Consider the following 21194-nt stretch of genomic DNA (forward strand, 5'->3'; position numbering starts at 1 on the left):
GAACGCCATAACCAAGTGGCCGGCATAGTGTACAGAAACATCTGTGCCGAGTATAACCTGGAAGTCCCGAGGTCAAAATGGGAGATGCCCCCAAGGGTGGTGGAGAATGACCGAGCTAAGATCCTGTGGGACTTCCAGATACAGACGGACAAAATGGTGGTGGCTAACCAACCGGACATAGTGGTGGTAGACAAACAGAAGAAGACGGCCGTAGTGATCGATGTAGCGGTTCCGAATGACAGCAATATCAGGAAGAAGGAACACGAGAAGCTGGAGAAATACCAAGGGCTCAGAGAAGAGCTCGAGAGGATGTGGAGGGTGAAGGTAACGGTGGTCCCCGTGGTAATCGGAGCACTAGGTGCGGTGACTCCCAAGCTAGGCGAGTGGCTCCAGCAGATCCCGGGAATAACATCGGAGATCTCTGTCCAGAAGAGCGCAGTCCTGGGAACAGCTAAGATACTGCAGGACCCTCAAGCTCCCAGGCTTGAGGGCCCGTAGAGGACCCGAGCTTGAAGGATAAACCGCCCGCAGGGGCGTGCTGGGTGGTTTTTATATATATATATATATATATATATATATATATATATATATATATATATATGAACAGTATATGTTTTTTTCTGCATTATTGTAGGATCTTTACCTTACAATGTAAAGCACCTTTAAGTGACTGTTGTGATTTGGTGCTGTGTAAATAAAACTGAATTAAATCCTTTAAAGACCCTAAAGACCCAAATAACTAATCTGATTAGGTCTTTAGGTGAAGCTAGTGTATAAGAAGTGTAAGTAGAGAGAGAAGAGTATCATGTAGGGCACTCTTTTAAAGGTGCATACTGTAGAACATAGAAGAGCTCTAATCAGGCAAATGCTTCTATAAATGGATCAAGTTGGGTCTTTAACATCAACTTTTTAAATTGCTAATTATAGCTGACTTGTAATTTAACTTTGGAAACACATTTTCTGCGCAACAATACAACCGAAGAAAAGACCAGAAAAAACCCAATATGGTGGTCAACTCAGGACTAATTGCAATGTTTCAAGACTTTTGGAAGAGCCCCGACTGAACGGAAAGCTATTCTGCTCTTTTCCAACTCCAGATTTTTATTCTTTAATCGAGCAGCTTTGCATGACTCACAGGTCAACTAATCCTTACTTATCTCACACCGGGACTTGGTGCAGCCCCTGAGTTAATCCTCTGTCTGAAACAAGTTATTTTAGTTCCCTTTCCCCTCCCTTTAATCCAACTTTCTTCTCAGTAACTGCCCCTCAGTCGCTGTGAACCTGAGATGACTATATTAAAGATATCCTCTGTCAGTGACATCTTACTTAGAGTAGAAAAAAGCCTGAGGATTTAGTGTTGTCTGAAGCCTCAGCTTTCGACTCACAGGTATCACAGCCTTTGTACTATTTTGGGGTTTTTTAAATAGTCCTCTATTTGAGGCTTTTCTGGTTTTCAGGTTTGTGGTGTTTTGATTTTTAGTTTTGGGTAGTTTGAGGCTTAGACACATATTTTAAGTCCCTTTGCAAGGTTTCTAAGGTCCCTGCATTTTCTTTATTCTAGTGATAAATATTGCTCCCTCATTGTTCCCTGACTTCTTGTTAGGTTTTTTGGTTACTGTTTCTGTTTTACATTAGAGGTTAGTTTTCTGTTGTTTGCTGTGTTAGTTTTGCTTCCTGTCAGTACTCCAGATTCCCTAATTGCTCTCGGTTTCTGTTAATTACGTTCGTCTTTACCTCATTTCTCCTGTTTGTCACCCCCCAATCAGTCCTCAGTGTATTATCTTGTAACAAGACCAAGAGCCATGTTCTAATGTTGCTTCAGTCTCATCTGAACACATCCAAACTGTACAAATGAACTGAAGAAGTGAAATACAGCCAACAACCCAACTGTCAGTGGACAAGCCACAACAAACAAAGGCTTAAAATTTTGAATACTGACAAAAAAGTTGTCTGCTTCTGTTGAGTCCTGCTGATCACAAGCTTCCCACAAGCTCAATAGAAGAAACTGAAAAAGATGATACTATTCCAAAGGAATATAGAAAACTGTATTAAGAATCCCAGGTGCTACTTTGTTTGGATTCATTGAAAGCCAGTTCTTTTATTTATTTATTTTTTACTGATATGCAATTCACAGCACAAACAGCATCAATACAAAGCCCACATTGCACTCGGTTGCATCGATTTTCATAGCAGCATGGTCTGATTGCCTCCCTGCGGTCAAGGTTACGTAAGACAAGCTATGATGAACAGGAATGAAGGAAATTCTGTCAGACTGCATTGATCTGCCATACTGCAATTACATGAGAAATCTGCAAAAATCCTTGTTTTTAAATGTGGTTTCTGATTACTGAATAAGAAAACCAGCACACCACTGAATACAAATGAGGTTAATTAGTACTGTAATGATCAGTAGAAATGCAGCTATTGCCAAGCTTCACTTTGCAGAAGCACTGTTGAGTTGGTGCTCTGGGAAAACGCAGCTTTTCAGTCACCATTTACAAGAACAGTTGGACACAGCTGCACAGGGTTAAAATAGATGCAGAGATGAAGCTGCAGTTCTGTGTTTTGCTTGGAGAAGGACAGCGTGCAATGCTGATGCTAGATCAAAAAGGATTCTGAGCTACTCTAGCTTTTGATCCTTTCACATTGCCTTTTATATTATGACAAATTCATAATACATCTGGGCATCATAACTACAACTGACACACTGAAATAATTAGTTCAGCACATGTACAAATTATCACTTTGGGCACATTTTGTTTCTATCCAAACTATGGTTATCTCAGGCAATTTTAGCTCTGAGAACCACCATGCCACTGTGCTACCCCTTGCAATAGTATAAAACATGTGCATATTGTTTGCAAATTAATATGTAAGTTACCCATATGCCCAATTTGTTATATATTCAAAGAGGGTTAAGCATTTAACCATGTTTGAAGCTGACCTGTGTTCAAGCAGATTGTACCTGGAAAAATAGTGAGCAGGAGGAAGATATAAAGAGAAGGAAAGCAATGAAATAAAAAAAAAAGCAGAGGGCAGATGGTGTGAAAGAGGAGAGGAAAAGGGATGGAGGGTTAGAGGGAGATATCAGAGACCGGTCTTTCTTGTTACTGTTCTTTTTCTCAAAGAAATAAAACAGCAGGTACAGCCAACGTCTTTTGGTTAATGAACTACTGAATTTTGAAACCTATGTTAGTCAAAGTAGAAAAAAAATCTTGCCTTTGATTCTTAACCTTAACTTTAACCACAGTCACTGCTAGATCAAGTGAGAGCACTCAGCGATAATAACTTGCTTCTTTACCAAACAGCAGTCAGCTCTGTTAACTGGTTTATCCATGACAACAGGAGATTTAATCAAAATGTTAAGATTGTAGGTTAACAGCTTAACCACAGTTAAGACCTTTGACTGGAGTCTGGCCAACAGAAGGATTTTAAGTGACGTAAAAGCTTAAGGAAACTGTGTTTCTTAATTTGTCATCAGAATGGAGTGAGGAGAAAAAAAGCGCTGCCCAGACGTAGTTAATCTGTGTTTGTTATGTCTGGAAAGTCATCCATTTATCTTGCCATCAACACATTGGCATCTTAGCTAGCTAGGACCTAGAGATTAGGTACAACCTTGGAAAAGTAACTAAGCAAATGTAGATAACAAATTTACAAATTTTACAGCAATGTTGACAGGAATCTTTGCTTAGTACACTACAAGTAAAGTTTCTGCTTCTACATTTTTTAGCTCGTAGACTAGCTTAATTTAGCTAATTTGAAACACTTCATAATCTAATATTACTAAGTGAGTGCTGACTTTATGGCGATTTAATGCTTTAGCTGGCACAATTATTATTACTACTACTGGTAATATTAATCTAACTATAATGATTGCATGGAACTATTTAACAATCTATATGTTTGCGTGTGAATGTGAATGAATGTGAGTGCGAATGGTTGTCTGTCCCTGTGTGTTGGCTCTGTGACAGACTGGCGACCTGTCCAGAGCGTACCCCGCCTCTCGCCCTATGACACCTGGGATAGGCTCCAGCGCCCCCCGCGACCCTGAAAAGGATAAGCGGAAGCGAATGGATGGATGTTTGCGTGTGTGTGTGTGTGTGTGTGTGTAGCAGTCACCAAAATTTGTATCCACAAAGGAATTTTGTTCCCCAGGGCAGCGTTTTGCTAGTAATGATAATATCAATATTGCATTTCAACGTCTCTAACATCTGTTTTTAGACATGTAATATTGCATTTCTTAAAACATTTTTTTTTAAATAAGATTGCAAAAAGCCATTAAGATTGAGATCTTTTTTCAAGGAGAAAAGGTTTGGGACAAACTTGACAGATAAATGATCTGCAAATGAAGGATCTGCAAACCTAAAACTGTTTTACTTTAAAAAGGGCTGGTAGTTTCATACTTTTTGGAGCTTATTCCATTTGTAAGCAGCTTAGTAAGTCGAGGCTATTTTAAAAAGGGACAGCTCTTAAAATGAACCTGTATTAGAATTAGTCTGTTTAAGGGTAACAAGAGCAGTACAGGGTAATAAATAAATATCATACTACTCCCTTAGCATTAATAATTGCATCCCAAGTTGCTATGACACAGTGAGTTATATGCAGTAAAGTATGTGGATGTGATGGTTAATAATGAGCGTCTATAGCTGCTGTGCAGGATTATTCTCATACAAATGCTTTTGACCTGGATGGAAAATGCCAAGGTTGTATATACAACTCTGCCTGCTGCTGAACATAAATACCATTAAATATCGTTGATGTCAGTTCAAACTTCCATTACTAGATCAGGTCTGACTTAACTATGTCACAGTAACCTCACCAAGTTCACCTAGCCCCATATTAAAGAGTTGGTAAAACTGCTGACAATTTATCAGTCGTCCACAGTAATAGGATCTGTAGTATACTACGAGGCTTTGACAGAATTGAATGCAAATTCTTCTTTAATCTACATATTAACGTTTCTTTCTTTTAAAACCAGGCTTATCGTCCAGCCAAAATAACCTCATTCATGCTCAAATCTTTAAAGTTTAACTGAAAAAAATACTTTTTTTGACTGTGAGAAAGCTGATAGAGGTACATTTGCATCTTCTAACAACTGTGATCAACCAACATGGTCTCACTCCCAAAGCATAACATTTTACACTAGGTGACAAATTGTCGGTATATTGCGCTTCCGGGTTCCCAACACGTGAGAACCATCACAAATGAGGAAACATGAGAACCATTTGGAATGAATCTACACATGTAAGTTCGTTTTACTTAAATCGCTTTGAAAAACACTATCTAACGTCATTAAAGTGGTGGTTAAGGCTGGGGATAAGGTTATGGTTAGGGCTGGAATACATGGCTGGAACGTGTATTACCGTGGGAGTGTCATTCTACTGGATGTCATCCATCACCCAGCGCGTAGCATAAGAGCGTGGAAGGTCACCTTTTGCATTCCTTAGAAACGCCTCGGGACTTGAGAAATCGTCAGTATATTACGCCTCGGGAGTGAGAACGGGCTGGATCAACACCTTGAGAGCCTTTTTTATCCAAGAATTCCAACAGGGTGCAAAATGTCATAAACACAATGGCTTACCACCAAATAAGTGAGTGGATTATCTGCCAGCTGTCATAGGTAGGTTAAATATTAGCTTTAACTTATGAGCTTATTCATAAGTTAAAGACCTCAAAATCGTTTCCTGTATTGCCGCGAGTTGGCACAGAAACACAACCACCCAAACACATGCGGTAGGGGAGCAGATAATCCACTGGCATCGGCAATAAACACGCCACTGTTGTGTAAACCACGGCTCTGACTTCCACCTGAACTTGACTGATTTGTTTCCAGCTCGAATGCCAAACTTCCAGACCAACTCCTTATGTAAGCAGCTCTAACCTTGAAGAGGAGGTTAGTGGGACACCTGTGGGTGAACCCTTTCCTCTAGTGCTGACCATCAAAGCAGAGATGTACATCAGATGATGTAATAGAAGCCTCGTAGCGGTGTGGTGGGCTTTGAGTACGTGTGTCTGTGTGTGCGTGCATGTGGGAGGACTGGTGGGCTTTGTGTGTTTTTTGTGTGTCTATGTGATGGGTGGGTGGACAGAAGAACGAGAGGTAAAGTGTGAGAATTTGAAAACACTCTGTAAATTAGCAACAATGTAAGTCAGAAGCAAATAAGAAATACGCACTCCGACATCTGAAACATTAAATTATTATTAATAAAAATCAAAAACAGAACAACAAAGAATTTGTATTCTTGTCCCTCGCTATAAGAAAACCAAAATATCTGCCAGAATAAAATCTGACCCACTCGAGAAAGATTTAACATATAAACTATAACTAATATTTAAAATGTACTCATTTGTAGGCTAAAATTTCACAATAGGACGGCTTATGCCCTCTATAATTTGATATTACTTTTGTAGCACCAGCTTTGTCTTAAAGAAATAATATGTCTTCTTTTTTTAATTTCTACCCTACTAATACAATATTAAATAACAAACCCCAACCCCGTCCCCACAAACACACCCACAAATATATTACACAACAGCTTTTACAGGCTGACGAGTCCCATTATGTGACAGAGCAGAGCTTGCAGTCACTAAATGAAATGGTCTTCCAGGGAGATGTGGGTGATTTGGGGGTCTCTGTTCCCATCAGTCACATTGTCGAACACAATGTCCTAAACACAATGACGACAACAGAAGAAGAAAAAGAACATTGACTCACAGCTGCATAATCAAGTAGAGGTGGTCGGGGCTCTCGTAGATGTCTTCCAGTGCCACAATGTTCTCATGCTTGATCCTGCAAAACAAAGACAAAGCAATCAGTAAAGATTTGTTTTTTAAATCTGTTTTTTTAAAGTTTCTGCCACAGTCACAGTCCAGACTAATGCTCCAACTGTCTTTTGTACACCTTAATATTCTTGTACATTGTTAACACTTTATGTCTCAACCAACAAAAAAGTGTCACCTCACGATCCATTTCTTAGCTGCTCTGAAGCTACTGATTGAATTAAACAATGAGTTTTAATGAGCCTCCCACATGCCCATCTATACTATCGCAAAGTAATAAAGTCATAGACAGGCAGTTAAATGACAGTAAAGTTCCTGATTTCTCAGTACTGATTATAGAAATTTCAGTTTTTAGTCATGTTAAACACTTGTTGAAACTTATTTTTCATATATTAATATGATTTTGGACATCCTTGCAAAATACTATAATAAATAATATATATTGTGTATATATGTTGTGTAATTTGTAAAGAATATGAACATACACATGCTGGTAACCATTAGTTACATCTTAATAGTACAGGGTTAGACCCACTTTTACCCTTTGTACTGCCATAATTCTATATATTACAATCCCAACAAAGGCCTGTAGTCATTCAACACGAAGTGTTTTCTTGTCTTCTTCTGAAATGTAGTTGGCTGTAAGTATTAAAAACTGGAATTACTTCATTTCGTTGCTTGCCCTGTCTCCCTCCCCTCATCCACAACCGGCTACAGCAGGTGGCTGCTTTTTCCTGTTAAAAGGGAGTTTTTCCTTCCCACTGTTGCCAAGTGCCTTCTCACAGGAGGTTGTCAAATTGTTGGGGTTTTGTTTGTATTACTTTAAGGTCTTTACCTTACAAAATAAAGTGCCTTGAGGTGCCTTGAGTAGCGATTTGCCACTAACTAACTAACTAAGGTACAGAAAAAAATACAGCTGAAGGCAAAGGGGGTTTGGTTGGACCTTACTGAAGAGATTTACTGAAAAGGTATTAAACCAACAAGAATCACACTGAATTATAGGGCATTAAACAATTTATATTTAACTTTATACAGTGTGCATGTTTATCACAATCCTAACTAATCCAAGGCAGCTACCATGTTTTCTCTGCCTCATCCATACTCACAGCAACCAGTGAAGACTGTGGTGTACACAACTCCAGAAAAATAAATAGCAATTGTACCTTGAATTTAGATCCTTTTGTAATTGCAAAAATCAAGAAAAAGTTATTTTACTCTGATGCCAGCACAAACTTTTCACAGAAATCGAACCAACAATCTATTTCAACCAAAACCTCTTCACACTTTCCCATCACAATTTCTGCTCATTTTTTTTGCTTCTCTGCTGATTTCTCCATGGTTACAGCAGCATGATGGGGTGTTTCCCTTCTTCCGTGTGTGTGTGTGCGTGTTTGTGTGTGTGTGTTTGTCAGTGTGTAGCTGTCTGTTTGTTATCCTAATATGCCGTGCCTAGTGGAAACACGACTAATTTTGTGTGCGTGGTTGCAGGTTAATCATCTTTTGCACAGTAAACAGAGGTAATCCCCCCTGGCCTAACTCAGGCATATACACACAGAGGCACACACAGCAGGTGTGCAGGTAAACATCTAACACCTATTAAAGAGCGTATGATCGCAGCGGCAGCAGGTATGAATCACAGAGCTGAGACGTGACTCATACTCATGCTCATACAAGTACTGGTTGAAAAGGGGTAATGTGTGTGTGAGCGTGTGTGTGTGTGTGTGTGTGTGCCCTGTCAAGGATAATGAACGGCTGACAGGAAAAGCCTGAGTGTAATGGCAGAGCAGATCCGGAGTGCATTCAGAAAAACCCTCTTTTTGCATTAAATGCCTGGTGTGGCAGTTAGTTGTTCTCATTCATGGATTTCTCCTGCATGTATCTCCTGTTACTGCTGCACATAGACTGGGTAAATAACGGGATTGTGTCATTCATACACAGGCCTCTTCGACATTAACACTTCCTCACGCCTTCATGCCGACATCCCCGCAACGGTGATGTGAGAGCCACGTTTGCCACACGTGCAAAAGACTCAACATTTGATCGTTAATTAATTAATTTTTCTCTGGCAATGTCACGAACAGCAAGGTTTGCATGCTTGTGTCTTTGTGTTTGCTGCAGTGTGAGTTTCAAAGCATTGTGCCCTACCCCTAGCACATAGACACTAAGAAATTGATCTCTCTTCTGCAAAAAGCACGACGTGCATCAGAGGCAAATATAGGAATCTTACAGCAGATTATAAAACAGAGTTAGTAAGATAGTGAGACAGGTGACCAGATTGCTCATTCAGATGTTAAAAGACACCTTCAGATGTGAGATCTGTACATATTTTAAAATATATCAATATATTTTTAAAAACAAGATTAAAACAAAATTAAGTAGATAATTGCATCTGTGCTTTTTGTCCAGATCAGCACGGGCTTGGAGAAGGCATTTGACTACATCCTTCACGGGATCTTGTTGAGCAGGAGTATGGGGTACGTGGCTCATTGCTATGGGCTATGTGGTCCAGTGAGAGCTTGGTTCATATTGATGGATCCCCTCCCCTGTGGGTGGTGGACTCTGCTGGTGCTTGTTATTGATTCTGTTCATGTTCACAACTTTCAATGGGCAGAATTTCTAGATATAGCCAAGTGTGGTCTCAGGATCTCATCTTTGCTGTTTGTAGATGATGTGATTCTGTTCGCTTCATCAGACATACAGCTCGTACTGTGGCTGCTCGCCAAAGTGTGTGAAGCGAGAGAATGAGAATTGGCACCTTCCGAGTCCGAGACCATAGTTCTCAGCTGGAAAAGGGTGGAGTGCCAACTCTATGGCAGCAATAAGCTGCTGTCACAAGTGGAAGACTTTAGGTAGCTCAGTGTCTTTTTCATGAATTAGGGGAGACTGAAATGTGAGACACGAATATGACAGATGGATTGGTGTGTCGTCTGTGATGCATATGCAAAGCTGTTCATTTACCAGTTGATCTACAGTAAGAAGTCTGGTGGAACGTGACGACTTCACTTCTTGTTGACAAGAGCTGTCTGATGGCAGGTAAAATGGTGCATGTGGTTTTCTCTGGAAAAAATCAGAGGTGGGACTCAAAGAAGCTGCTGTGAATGACATATTTTGCCTAAGCTCACCCAGAACACAGAAGTGTTTCAGCATGCGCTGAGGTGCTTGCAAGAAAAGTTGTGCTACTGAAGATAAGTATTTGACGAAACAAGATGATGCTTTTGTTAGCGCTTGGGGTCAGATTTACAGTTCTTTCCACTGTCTGCTGCCACCAAAATCTCTGAAACTTGCCATAACCTGATCCAGCAGATTTCCCTCCAAAGCTAAATTGGTGTCTCTGCCCTGCACAAGACTGCTTGAGACAGAATCTGCTCACTGATGCTCTCTAACATGCACTGAAATTACACTCATTTGTCTAAATGGATGTCTGCTCTCTCCCTCGTGGATCCAATTTGCATTTTCTCTAATGTTAACAGTGAAACCAAATTACCAAAGTTATTGCATTTAATGGCATAATAATTGCTGCAGCACTTTGATTTTTCTGTGTAACTGTGAGATCACTTGTTTGTCTGTAGGGTGAAACAGACGAAGACTTCTCTTTCTTGATTATTTGAAATGATAACTTTGGTGTCTCTGTGATGTAGTGCTTAAAAACATTCACCTTTAATGTGTAAGATCTGTGATTTGAGACCAGGCGGTGAAACAAAGCCAGCCGAAGGCGGTCACAAACCAGCATGCTCTTAGTGTTGGTGTCAAGCCCAGACGAGGAGGGTTGCTTTAGGAAGGGGATCCGTTATAAGATCTGTATTAAATCAACATGTGGATCCATCTTCTGTAGCAACCCCTTAGGGAAATAAGTGAGCAGCTGAAAGAACCATGTCATTTGAAATGATTATTTTGACAGTTTGCAATGGGAAGCACAAATTTCTTTTTGAGCTTTTCCTCATTTTCTGACATATACTGTTGTAGTGAATGCTCAGTAAGTTTTAAACACTGAGGTCAGTGCATGTATAACTAATTCCCATAAATGGTAAATGGATTGGTTTTTATATAGTGCTTTTTACTCTAATAATAAATGGTCTGGTTGTTTTATAGCACTTTTATACTCCAACAGTAAATGGACTGGTTCTTATAAAGCACTTCTATACTCTAACAAGCTGCAATGAGTCTGAATAAGTCTTCAATGAACAGAGCTCAAAGGGCCACGGCTGCCAACTGGTTGTATTCTGGGTATATTCCTATAGAACTATTATTAATACTAGTCTTTTGTCTGGTCAAGTACCTAAGGAGTTTAAGCATGCAGTCATACATTTACTTAAGAAACCAGGCTTAGACAGTTCAGTCATATCAAATTTTAGACCCATCTCTAAGCTTCCCTTTCTTAGTAAGATTCTGGAAAGGAATGTTTATACTCAGTTGATGGACTATTTGAATGACTCTCAATTGTCAGAAATCTTTCAGTCCAGCTATAAGCCATTTCACGGTACGGAGACAGCCCTCGTAAAAGTTATGAATGACATTCTGATAGCGACAGACCGTGGTAAATATGCAGTGCTGGTCCTGTTGGACATGACCGCTGCATTCGAAACAGTGGATCACGATTTGCTGATCTCCCGCTTACAGCACTGTGTGGGAATTTCTGGTTCGGCACTTTTGTGGTTAAAGTCCTATCTTTCAAATAGGACCTTTTGTGTTAAGTTGGGCTTCATCCTCTGTGGCCCCTCTGCTCTGGGGTGTGCCACAGGGACCTATTCTCGGGCCATTATTGGTCTAAGGAGCTTGTAAAGAAAAGCATCTGGATTTCTTTGAGTTGCTTGAAGACGTTTCACCTCTCATCCGAGCAGCTTCTTCAGTTCTAAGGGTCAAATGGTGGAGAGTCACTGAGAGACCCCAGATTTAAACCCAGTGGGAGTTTCCCCCCAAAGAGGGACAAAGGACCCCCTGATGATCCTCTACCTAATCACATGAGCCAAGGTGTGAAAGCGGGTGTGGGTCACAATCAACCAGGGTGAGCTCCTTGTGAAACCTGGCCCCACCTTATCATGTGATTTCCTGAAGTCAGATGGCCCAGGATGTGAGTGGGCGTTAAGGCGTCTGGGAAGGGATCTCAAAACTGGATTATAGATGGCAGACAGTTGGTGTTGTAAACCACCGCCTCTGTTCAAAGATGGTCGCTCACAGTGGACGTAAATCTGTCCTCTCTGTCCAAAATGTGAACGTTGGCATCCTCGAAAGAGTGAACTTTATCCTTTAAACTCTCCTGAGTTTCTCTGATACACCGGCTACATAGGGGATGACTGAGAACCTTCACAGACATCTTGGGCCATTATTGTTTTCACTGTACCTTTTGCCTCTTGGCGCGATTTTCCGAAAACATAAAGTGTCATTCCATCTATATGCAGATGACTGCCAGCTTTATTTACCTTTTAGTCATTCTGATAGTCTCCCAAGTCAACCTCTGCTTGACTGCCTTAGTGATGTTAAAGCATAGATGGCAAAAAACTTTTTAAATTCTAATGATTGGAACACAGAAGCGATCTTATTTGGCCCAAATCGTTTTTCTCACGCTCCAGATGTTGATCTTGCAGCTTTGACTTCCCAACTAAAGAGTTCGATCGCAAACATACAGCTGGTCATCTTCACTTACCTTTGATGACCACGTAAACGGGGTGGTAAAATCAGCATTCTATCACCTCAGACGTTTAACAAAGGTTAAGCCCTTTCTTTTCAAGAGTGACTTGGAAAGTGTTATTCGTGCCTTTATTACTTCACGTTTAGATTATTGCAATTCTCTTTTAACAGGGGTTGGGCAAGGCACTTTGTCACGCTTGCAGCTAGTGCAAAATGCTGCGGCACGATTTTTAACTGGCAGAAGGAAATTTGACCACATCACTCCGATTTTGGCCTCTCTACATTGGCTTCCAATTGAATTTAGGATCCGTTTTAAAGTCCTTTTATTGGTTTTTAAATCTCTAAATGGTCTGGCACCTGTTTATTTGTCTGACTTGTTGAAGCCCCATGTCCCCATTCATTCTCTTCAGTCAGCTGAGCAGTTGTTGCTTTCAGTCCCAAAGTCACGACTGAAACTTAGAGGAGACCGAGCGTTCTCTGTTGCAGCGCCGATGCTTTGGAATAACCTTCCTCTCCATATTAGACAGGCTTCATCAGTGCCAGTTTTTAAGTCCTTATTAAAAACCTATTTTTATTCCCTGGCTTTTAACTCTGTGGGTAACTGACATTTTTATTAATTTTATTGCTATGTCTGGTTTCTGCTATCTATTATTATATTTATATTGTACAGCACTTTGGTCTACCAGGTGTGTTTTTAAAGTGCTATATAAATAAATGATGATGATGATGATGATGATGATGATGATGATGATAGAACAGGAAGGCTGCTGAGTGCAAGGTAATAGTAAAATGAAAATTTCTGTCCATGCACATACACATATGTTTTTCAACAATTTATTTTAATTAATTGCTGTCATATCAGAAACAGACTGGATGCAATTGGCAACTTGACCCCACTCAATTGCAGACTGACTTTGCCTTATGTCAACATTTATGGCGTCTTTTAGTAACGGGTTGGTAGAAATAACTTTATTTAATATATGTTACCGCAATACTAAGTATAATGCAAAATTCATAATAATATAATTTTGTGAGTGAAGTATTGTGATAATATTGTATCAGTGATTGAAAACGTCATTATCACGTCATTTTGTGTGTATTTGTATAACTGGCATGGGGGAAAAATATAAAAATACTGAAACCTTATTTTGGGGCAAAGTCAGCAAAGATTTCAAGTGATTTTAAACCAATTTGATGACTTCAAAATAACTGCTCAAGTATCTGTGCAGAGACAATGTTCCTGCTGACTGCAGAGACTTGCTACTTAAATGACTTTGCTGTCCATTCAGACCTTTAAGCAAAATTCTAAATTCTGTTACTTAAGCACAAAAGTGTTTGTTCGGCTCTTGTGTAACAGAGTAAAGTTGAATCTAACATGTACTTTAAACACCAACAAGAAACGCCGTATAACAAACAGTGTTCTTAGCCTAACTCTTGATGTTAATGTTTTGCAGCTGCTACACTGACAGAATTTTCAGTCCTGAATATTGTTTGTATTAGGGTAGGCAGGCTGTGGATCGTGACCTGGGGGGGGGGCTTGATGGGGTATGATGCATCAGAGATGCACAGTTGCCCCGGTAACCAGGAATTAGTAGACTTATGTTTGTGTTCTCGTGTCACAGCACTCACTTCCTCAGCACGGCAATCTCATTCTCGATGCTGCTCTCCTTCCCCTTCAGAGCCTTCTTAGGGATGCATTTCACTGCAAACATACGGCTGGTCAGCTTCTCCTGGGCCAAGACCACCTCTGAAAACGCCCCTCTGTGAACACATGCAAACTCATGTGAGTCACGAGCAGACTTGTACATTTAAATATATATAAAAGACTGAAAAAAAGCTCAATAATTTCAGTGTCAGACAAAATGTATCTGAATATTTTTTATGTATCTCTTACAAAGACAAGCATGAAAAAACATAGATTACGTATTTGAGTACAAAGTTTTAATGTTTATCAAAAATATACTCCAGTTAGCACTTCCGCTTGAAATCAATTTTGGAATCTTCTGTCTGCTTTATTTTATATAATAATGAGCAAACTGTGTGTCCATCCAATAAAAACAGTACTTTACAAAAAAGCAAAAAAGATTAAAAAATAAGTGAATTCAGCTAGTTTTCCTTTAAGATTCCATGTGCAGCAGGTAAAGTCTGATATTAACAGGCGGAAAATTACAATGAGATTGGATCTGCCAAGTGTAACGTGAGAGCACTGGCATTTTATTTTTTTATTAGCTCAGAGCGAACGAAAAATAATTTCAAAGTTTTGTGTCTCATTTCATACACACAGACGATCCTCAGTAATAGTCATGAAACTGGAATTAGCCAATTGGAGGATTCAATCCAGATCCATCTTCCAGTCCTTGAACGAGTGTGTGTGTGTGTGTGTAAGTGGGCATTTGTGCATGTGTGCGTGCGTCACGAAGACGAGCAGCGTGATGAATGAAGATGAGCTTATTGCGAGTTAATCTGCCTGAACCGGGTGTTGACTCCTGAGTCAATCTGCCCTCAGCTTCACCGGCGCATTAGAGTAAACAAGGGGAGAGAAGAGATAAGAATGCATGTCTTTATCTCATCTCTAACCTCCTCCTCTTACTGTCCAACATTCTGACTACCTGCAGCTGACACAAATCCGAACTTTATGAAGTCTTCTAAAAGCGCAGCTGTATTGAATTTAGGAGGATAAGCTCTCTTAAGGCACTTTATGATCCGTGCTATTTATCTGAACTTTTAATTCCACATGTCCCTAGTCACAACTTCTTTTACCCTTCCGAAATCGAATCCTTAGCAAAACTTTGCATCCAAGGCCCTAAATTTATATAACATTGGCTTGTTGGCGACGTTCCATCTAATGCTTTCATGCTGCCCAAAAAAATCAGGTGCCAAGTAAGATGAAGCTTCGGAAACCCTGCAAGGCCCCTCAAAGCCCCTCCTTGATGAAAAAAAGGACCCTGTGTAGCCTTTCGCGCCCTTGACAAAGTATCAAAAGAAGCTGTTATTGAGTTATTTTGCTGCAGTTTACAACATGACTTCATTACTTATTCCTAACTACTAATTAGCCCTGACACTGAGGAAGGAGCACTCATGACAAAGTAATGAAAGAGTAGATTGCAATGTGTATTTTTCTCAAACTTGGACAGGTGAGCAATCACAGTTTTACAGTTTACCTTGAAAAAATTCTTCAAGAAATCCTATCGAGTAATATATCATATATCATTTGCCCTACTCAGGGAGTTGCAATCTGACTGATCTCGTTCTGTTTGTAAATATGATCAGAGATGGGCAGTAACGCGTTACAAGTAATGCTTTACTGTAATCTGATTACTTTTTTCAAGTAATGAGTAAAGTAAGAGATTACTACTGCAAAAAAAGTAATTAGATTACTGTTACTTTCCCGTAAGCGTGCTGCGTTACTAAACCGTGATTTTGTTTGTGAGAGTGTCTCATGACACTGACGTACGAGTGTGCGACGTCCGTGGCAGCAACAAATGTGTGTTGATCAACAATGGCTAATATGGAGTGCGGGACAGAGTACGGCCATGCAGCGATAAAAGCTTGGAAGTGCTGACATTACTTTGAGTTTGATTCCTTAAAAAGTGACAAAAACGTTAGCGTCCACTGTACACTGAAACTTCTTTCTACAGCGAAAAATTAAACTCCAAATCTGAGCAAGTGTCACGGCTGCGGCAGCAGACGTGTGGAATTCAATAAAGGACCCATTCTAAACTAAATATGTAAACGGCTGCATTAATGAACAAAATATTTACACAAATTTGCTGATGTTAAAGGGCTTTTAAGTTTACATGGATCAAAACTCAGCGCTTTCAAGAGGCTTTTCACAATAAAAGCATTTTTTTCTTCATCTTTACAATGGCTAAAAAATTACTTCCACCTTGGGTTTGTTTTCATACCGTCAAACACCACATTAAACCGTTATTACAGCATCCCCGTTTTTTAATCCATATGTATTTTGCTGAGTATTTCTGGGTTTTAAGCATCACTGAGAGTGCAAGAGGATGTTGTGAACGGACTTCCTTCTGCATCAATATGTTTGTGGCAACATACAGAAATCCCTTGGGCTCCCCGAAGCGCATTCAACAAGCTGTCCATCAGCCACAAACTTGAGTGCAGAGAAAAACGGTTTGTCACCATCTTTCCTGCAGTCGCTGGGGCTTGGTGTTTTTTTCTCATGCCTCTCAGTGGGAATCATGTTTCTTCTCACTTGTACTTCCTCCTCCTCTCTCTCCCTTATCTCATCCTTTCTGTCTGTCATCTCATGCTTCGAACATATTTTACTGCAACAACTGATCATGCCTCTGGTTGCCCCAGTGATAAAAAATGATGATCTGTCTGACTACCGATTCTCAGTTGACTATGTGAACAAAAGAGAGACCTGCTTGCACTGATAATGGCGATTGTGGGTTTCGGTGACGTCAAAGCCAGACAAAAACAAGCAGGCCGTGATGTTTGTATTGTTGCTTCATTCAGTCAGAAGTGCTTAGAGCCTTTCATCCACAACCCTCAAAGAGAGCTATACATGAATGAACATCCAGTGCAGCATAAAACCACAAAGAGACACGTATATATACACTGTTAAGGCCACTCTCACGCACTGCCAGGCTTGTTTGAGTAAGAGCCTTAACCTGCACTTAACATTCCTTTGTTATAATCCCATAATAATGGCTAATATCAAAATCACAAATAAACAAGAGCGCATTAGCCGCATCAAGACTATAGGTTGTAAAATGATACGGGACTTTCAACTAAACAAGCCAGGTGCTCCCATTCTATGATAATTGTTGGCTTTAATTTTCTCTCACACTGATAATCTTTCTAATGCTACCAACCATTAAAGCTTGTGTATTCAACATTTTTATAGTAACAATGAATCAGAGGATTGTGTCATTAAGGGGACACTTACAGTGGGGCAAAAAAGTATTTAGTCAGCCACCGATTGTGCAAGTTCCCCCACTTAAAATGATGACAGAGGTCAGTAATTTGCACCAGAGGTACACTTCAACTGTGAGAGACAGAATGTGAAAAAAAAATCCATGAATTCACATGGTAGGATTTGTAAAGAATTTATTCGTAAATTAGGGTGGAAAATAAATATTTGGTCACCTCAAACAAGGAAAATCTCTGGCTCTCACAGACCTGTAACGTCTTCTGTAAGAAGCTTTTCTCTCCCCCACTCGTTACCTGTATGAATGGCACCTGTTTGAACTCATCATCTGTATAAAAGACACCTGTCCACAGCCTCAAACAGTCAGACTCCAAACGCCGCCATGGCCAAGACCAAAGAGCTTTCGAAGGACACCAGGAAAAGTATTGTAGACCTGCACCAGACTGGGAAGAGTGAATCTACAATAGGCAAGCAGCTTGGTGTGAAAAAATCAACTGTGGGAGCAATCATCAGAAAATGGAAGACATACAAGACCACTGATAATCTCCCTCGATCTGGGGCTCCACGCAAGATCTCATCCCGTGGGGTCAAAATGATCATGAGAACGGTGAGCAAAGATCCCAGAACCACACGGGGGGACCTGGTGAATGACCTGCAGAGAGCTGGGACCAAAGTAACAAAGGTCACCATCAGTAACACACTACAACGGCAGGGAATCAAATCCCGCAGTGCCAGACGTGTTCCGCTGCTGAAGCCAGTGCATGTCCAGGCCCGTCTGAAGTTTGCCAGAGAGCACATGGATGATACAGCAGAGGATTGGGAGAATGTCATGTGGTCAGATGAAACCAAAGTAGAACTTTTTGGTATAAACTTAACTCGTCGTGTTTGGAGGAAGAAGAATACTGAGTTGCATCCCAAGAACACCATACCTACTGTGAAGCATGGGGGTGGAAACATCATGCTATGGGGCTGTTTTTCTGCCAAGGGGACATGACGACTGATCCATGTTAAGGACAGAATGAATGGGGCCATGTATCGTGAGATTTTGAGCCAAAACCTCCTTCCATCAGTGAGAACTTTGAAGATGAAACGAGGCTGGGTCTTCCAACATGACAATGATCCAAAACACACCGCCCGGGCAACAAAGGAGTGGCTCCGTAAGAAGCATTTGAAAGTCCTGGAGTGGCCTAGCCAGTCTCCAGACCTCAACCCCATAGAAAATCTGTGGCGGGAGTTGAAAGTCCGTGTTGCTCGGCGACAGCCCCAAAACATCACTGCTCTCGAGAAGATCTGCATGGAGGAATGGGCCAAAATACCAGCTACTGTGTGTGCAAACCTGGTAAAGACCTATAGTAAACGTTTGACCTCTGTTATTGCCAACAAAGGTTATGTTACAAAGTATTGAGTTGTATTTTTGTTATTGACCAAATATTTATTTTCCACCCTGATTTACGAATAAATTCTTTACAAATCCTACCATGTGGATTCATGGATTTTTTTTTCACATTCTGTCTCTCACAGTTGAAGTGTACCTCTGGTGCAAATTACTGACCTCTGTCATCATTTTAGGTGGGGGAACTTGCACAATCGGTGGCTGACTAAATACTTTTTTGCCCCACTGTATATGTCATGGAAACAGAGATCTACCACCCAAAACTGCTCTTTTCTCATTGTTTTAGTTTTGTAGTCTACAGTTCTATAACTTTATTTATGTATTTATTACATTAAACACTGAAATGATCATGAAATAAAATTATTATAAAAAATAAACCTTATCACAACCCGGCCATATTTCTTGAGAATGCAAACCATTTGATACATTTGAGTAAGGATCCCGTTTTATATAATAGTAAATCATCCAGCATGGTTGTTTAGCTAGCTAACAACTCCTACTCTGTGATCCAAATCTGGTCATGTCTTGGTTGAAGAAACAAGACTCCTAAATTTAAGGTTTTAAAATGGTAGTTCATGAACAATGGGTAACACTGTGGCCTTCTTTCATATACAGACTATGTCATTTTATTATCACTCCGTGGCAAATTTGTTCTCTAAATCAAACTTTTCTAGCTAAGCCAGAAAAGCCTAATCTTTATTCCTACTATGCCTCTCACTTTCTAGATCAACCAAACTGATAACCCATCAATACTTTCATGGCAACCGATAACCTACTACACTAACGTGAACAGTTGAATGATCACATTTTGTTTTTACAGGCAGAAACACATGTGCATGCTGTATTTGTTCTTGATGATTATTTTGCAAAATCAAAATTAAGCTGAACTGCAGGAGAAAGGTCAGAAGAGAGAGCTGAAAATGTGACTGGAGGCAGAATGGACCTCATCACTGTAGTTCCATGCAGTTCCACACACACCACTACCAACAACCGCAGGAAATCAGCATGGTCCACTTCACATTTCGTCAACTCTAAATTCATTCAAACACACACTAAGGGATATGTGGGGTTCATTGACTGGAGGAAGGGGAACCTGTCTAACATCTGGCAGCTGAGCTCACACGATGGGCTGTGTTTGTACATCTGTTTATCCCAGGGCTTGACTAGCAGGTAGTCCCCAGTTTGCTGTTACCTGCGGCAACAATGATTGCATTTCCTCCTGCAGGAACTTGTGTAATTGTGTCAGTCGAGCTCCCCTGCTTCCTTCAGTGCACTGAGCGGGAAATGTATTGGCAGCAATGGTGTGTGCATGGGTATGTTTCTCCACTAGATCACATATCCAACAGGGAAACAGTCTGTCTCACGTGCACACATGTGCACCTCAACCCACACACACAGAGTGTATGATAGATGTGTGCGTGTGTGTGTGTGTGTGTGGGGGGGGGGGGCTGCTAGGACAAGCTGACAAGGTGAAAGAGTGTCTCATTTAAACTGACAGGAGCCATCAGTGTTTGTCAGTGTCAGGCTGAAAATACACTGATCTAAAGTTGTTCAGTCATCACATTCATCCATGTTTTGCTAAAAGCACCTAGTAAAACTGCTATAAACAGATCTCAGATTTCCACTGGTGTCTTTCTTTTTGGTGTTGGGGACACTATTTCCAGGTCCCGCAGCGGGGTTGGAAAATTTCGATGGTTTCAAATGTCTGAAACAGCACTGGCAAACATTAGGTCTGGGTTTCAGTCTCTTTAAGGCTGTTCTCTCAGCTATTATGAAAACAATAATGCACATAGAAAGAAAACTATTATTACAAGAGAAACCTGATCAGATTCCAATGAACCAGCAACACCAGGTTGGGGTTTGAGTGAAACAGAGAATGTGCTGATAATGGTGATGCTCATCATTGTAGCTGCTTTACAGGTATAATGTTCAGCATGTTCAGAAGAATGGTTGGCTCATTATAGCTTGTGAACCAATTGGATGTCCTAGATTGTGTTTCCAATGTTTTGTTGAGGAAATCCTTCCACGTCCACTGCAAAAGTTTGCTGTACTGGTGTGTTTATGGGTGTAATGCCATATTGGTCACTTATAGACACAGAAAGTCAGTCTGGGAAAGTGAGCTGACCCAGCTCCACTGAAAACGTATGACATTTACACAGATAGGGAGGGGACAGTGAAACAAATGGATGACATGATCAAAGCAAAAGGCTAAGTTAACCAAATTCTTTTCAGTTACCCTGTAGAATCACTACAGGTCACAGAGGGACTGGAGGTTGTTTTTGCTAACTTCAGTCATTTAACATTTCCCATGTTCTAACTAACTGTCTGCTCTTTACTCAGAAGGTATAAAAATGGGTGTAGCTACAGAGGTTGAAAAGCAAATCCAATGTGCAAATTCCTTGGACCTGCATTCTTTCTAATCACCAGTAGGGGGTGACTTTTGTGGCTCCAAAAAGACATAAAATGGCCCCCAGCTGCCCCACACTGATGAGTTTATGG

The 21194-nt window shown here is 40.5% G+C and overlaps 1 protein-coding gene across 2 annotated transcripts in view; it reads right to left on the minus strand.

The window, feature by feature from the left end:
- Positions 1 to 21194, minus strand: part of camk1da (calcium/calmodulin-dependent protein kinase 1Da) — a 74140-nt gene that overhangs the window by 24309 nt on the left and 28637 nt on the right. For both annotated transcript variants that reach the window (XM_040036653.1, XM_040036654.1), the window contains exons 2-3: positions 14035 to 14166; positions 6716 to 6790 (exon numbers count right to left, since the gene is read on the minus strand). In XM_040036653.1, the coding sequence (XP_039892587.1) occupies positions 6716 to 6790; positions 14035 to 14166 (207 nt within the window). The remainder of the gene's footprint in view (positions 1 to 6715; positions 6791 to 14034; positions 14167 to 21194) is intronic.

The sequence above is a fragment of the Simochromis diagramma genome, unplaced genomic scaffold, assembly GCF_900408965.1.
Source record: "Simochromis diagramma unplaced genomic scaffold, fSimDia1.1 OVJJ01000371.1, whole genome shotgun sequence".
Taxonomy (NCBI): Eukaryota; Metazoa; Chordata; class Actinopteri; order Cichliformes; family Cichlidae; genus Simochromis; species Simochromis diagramma.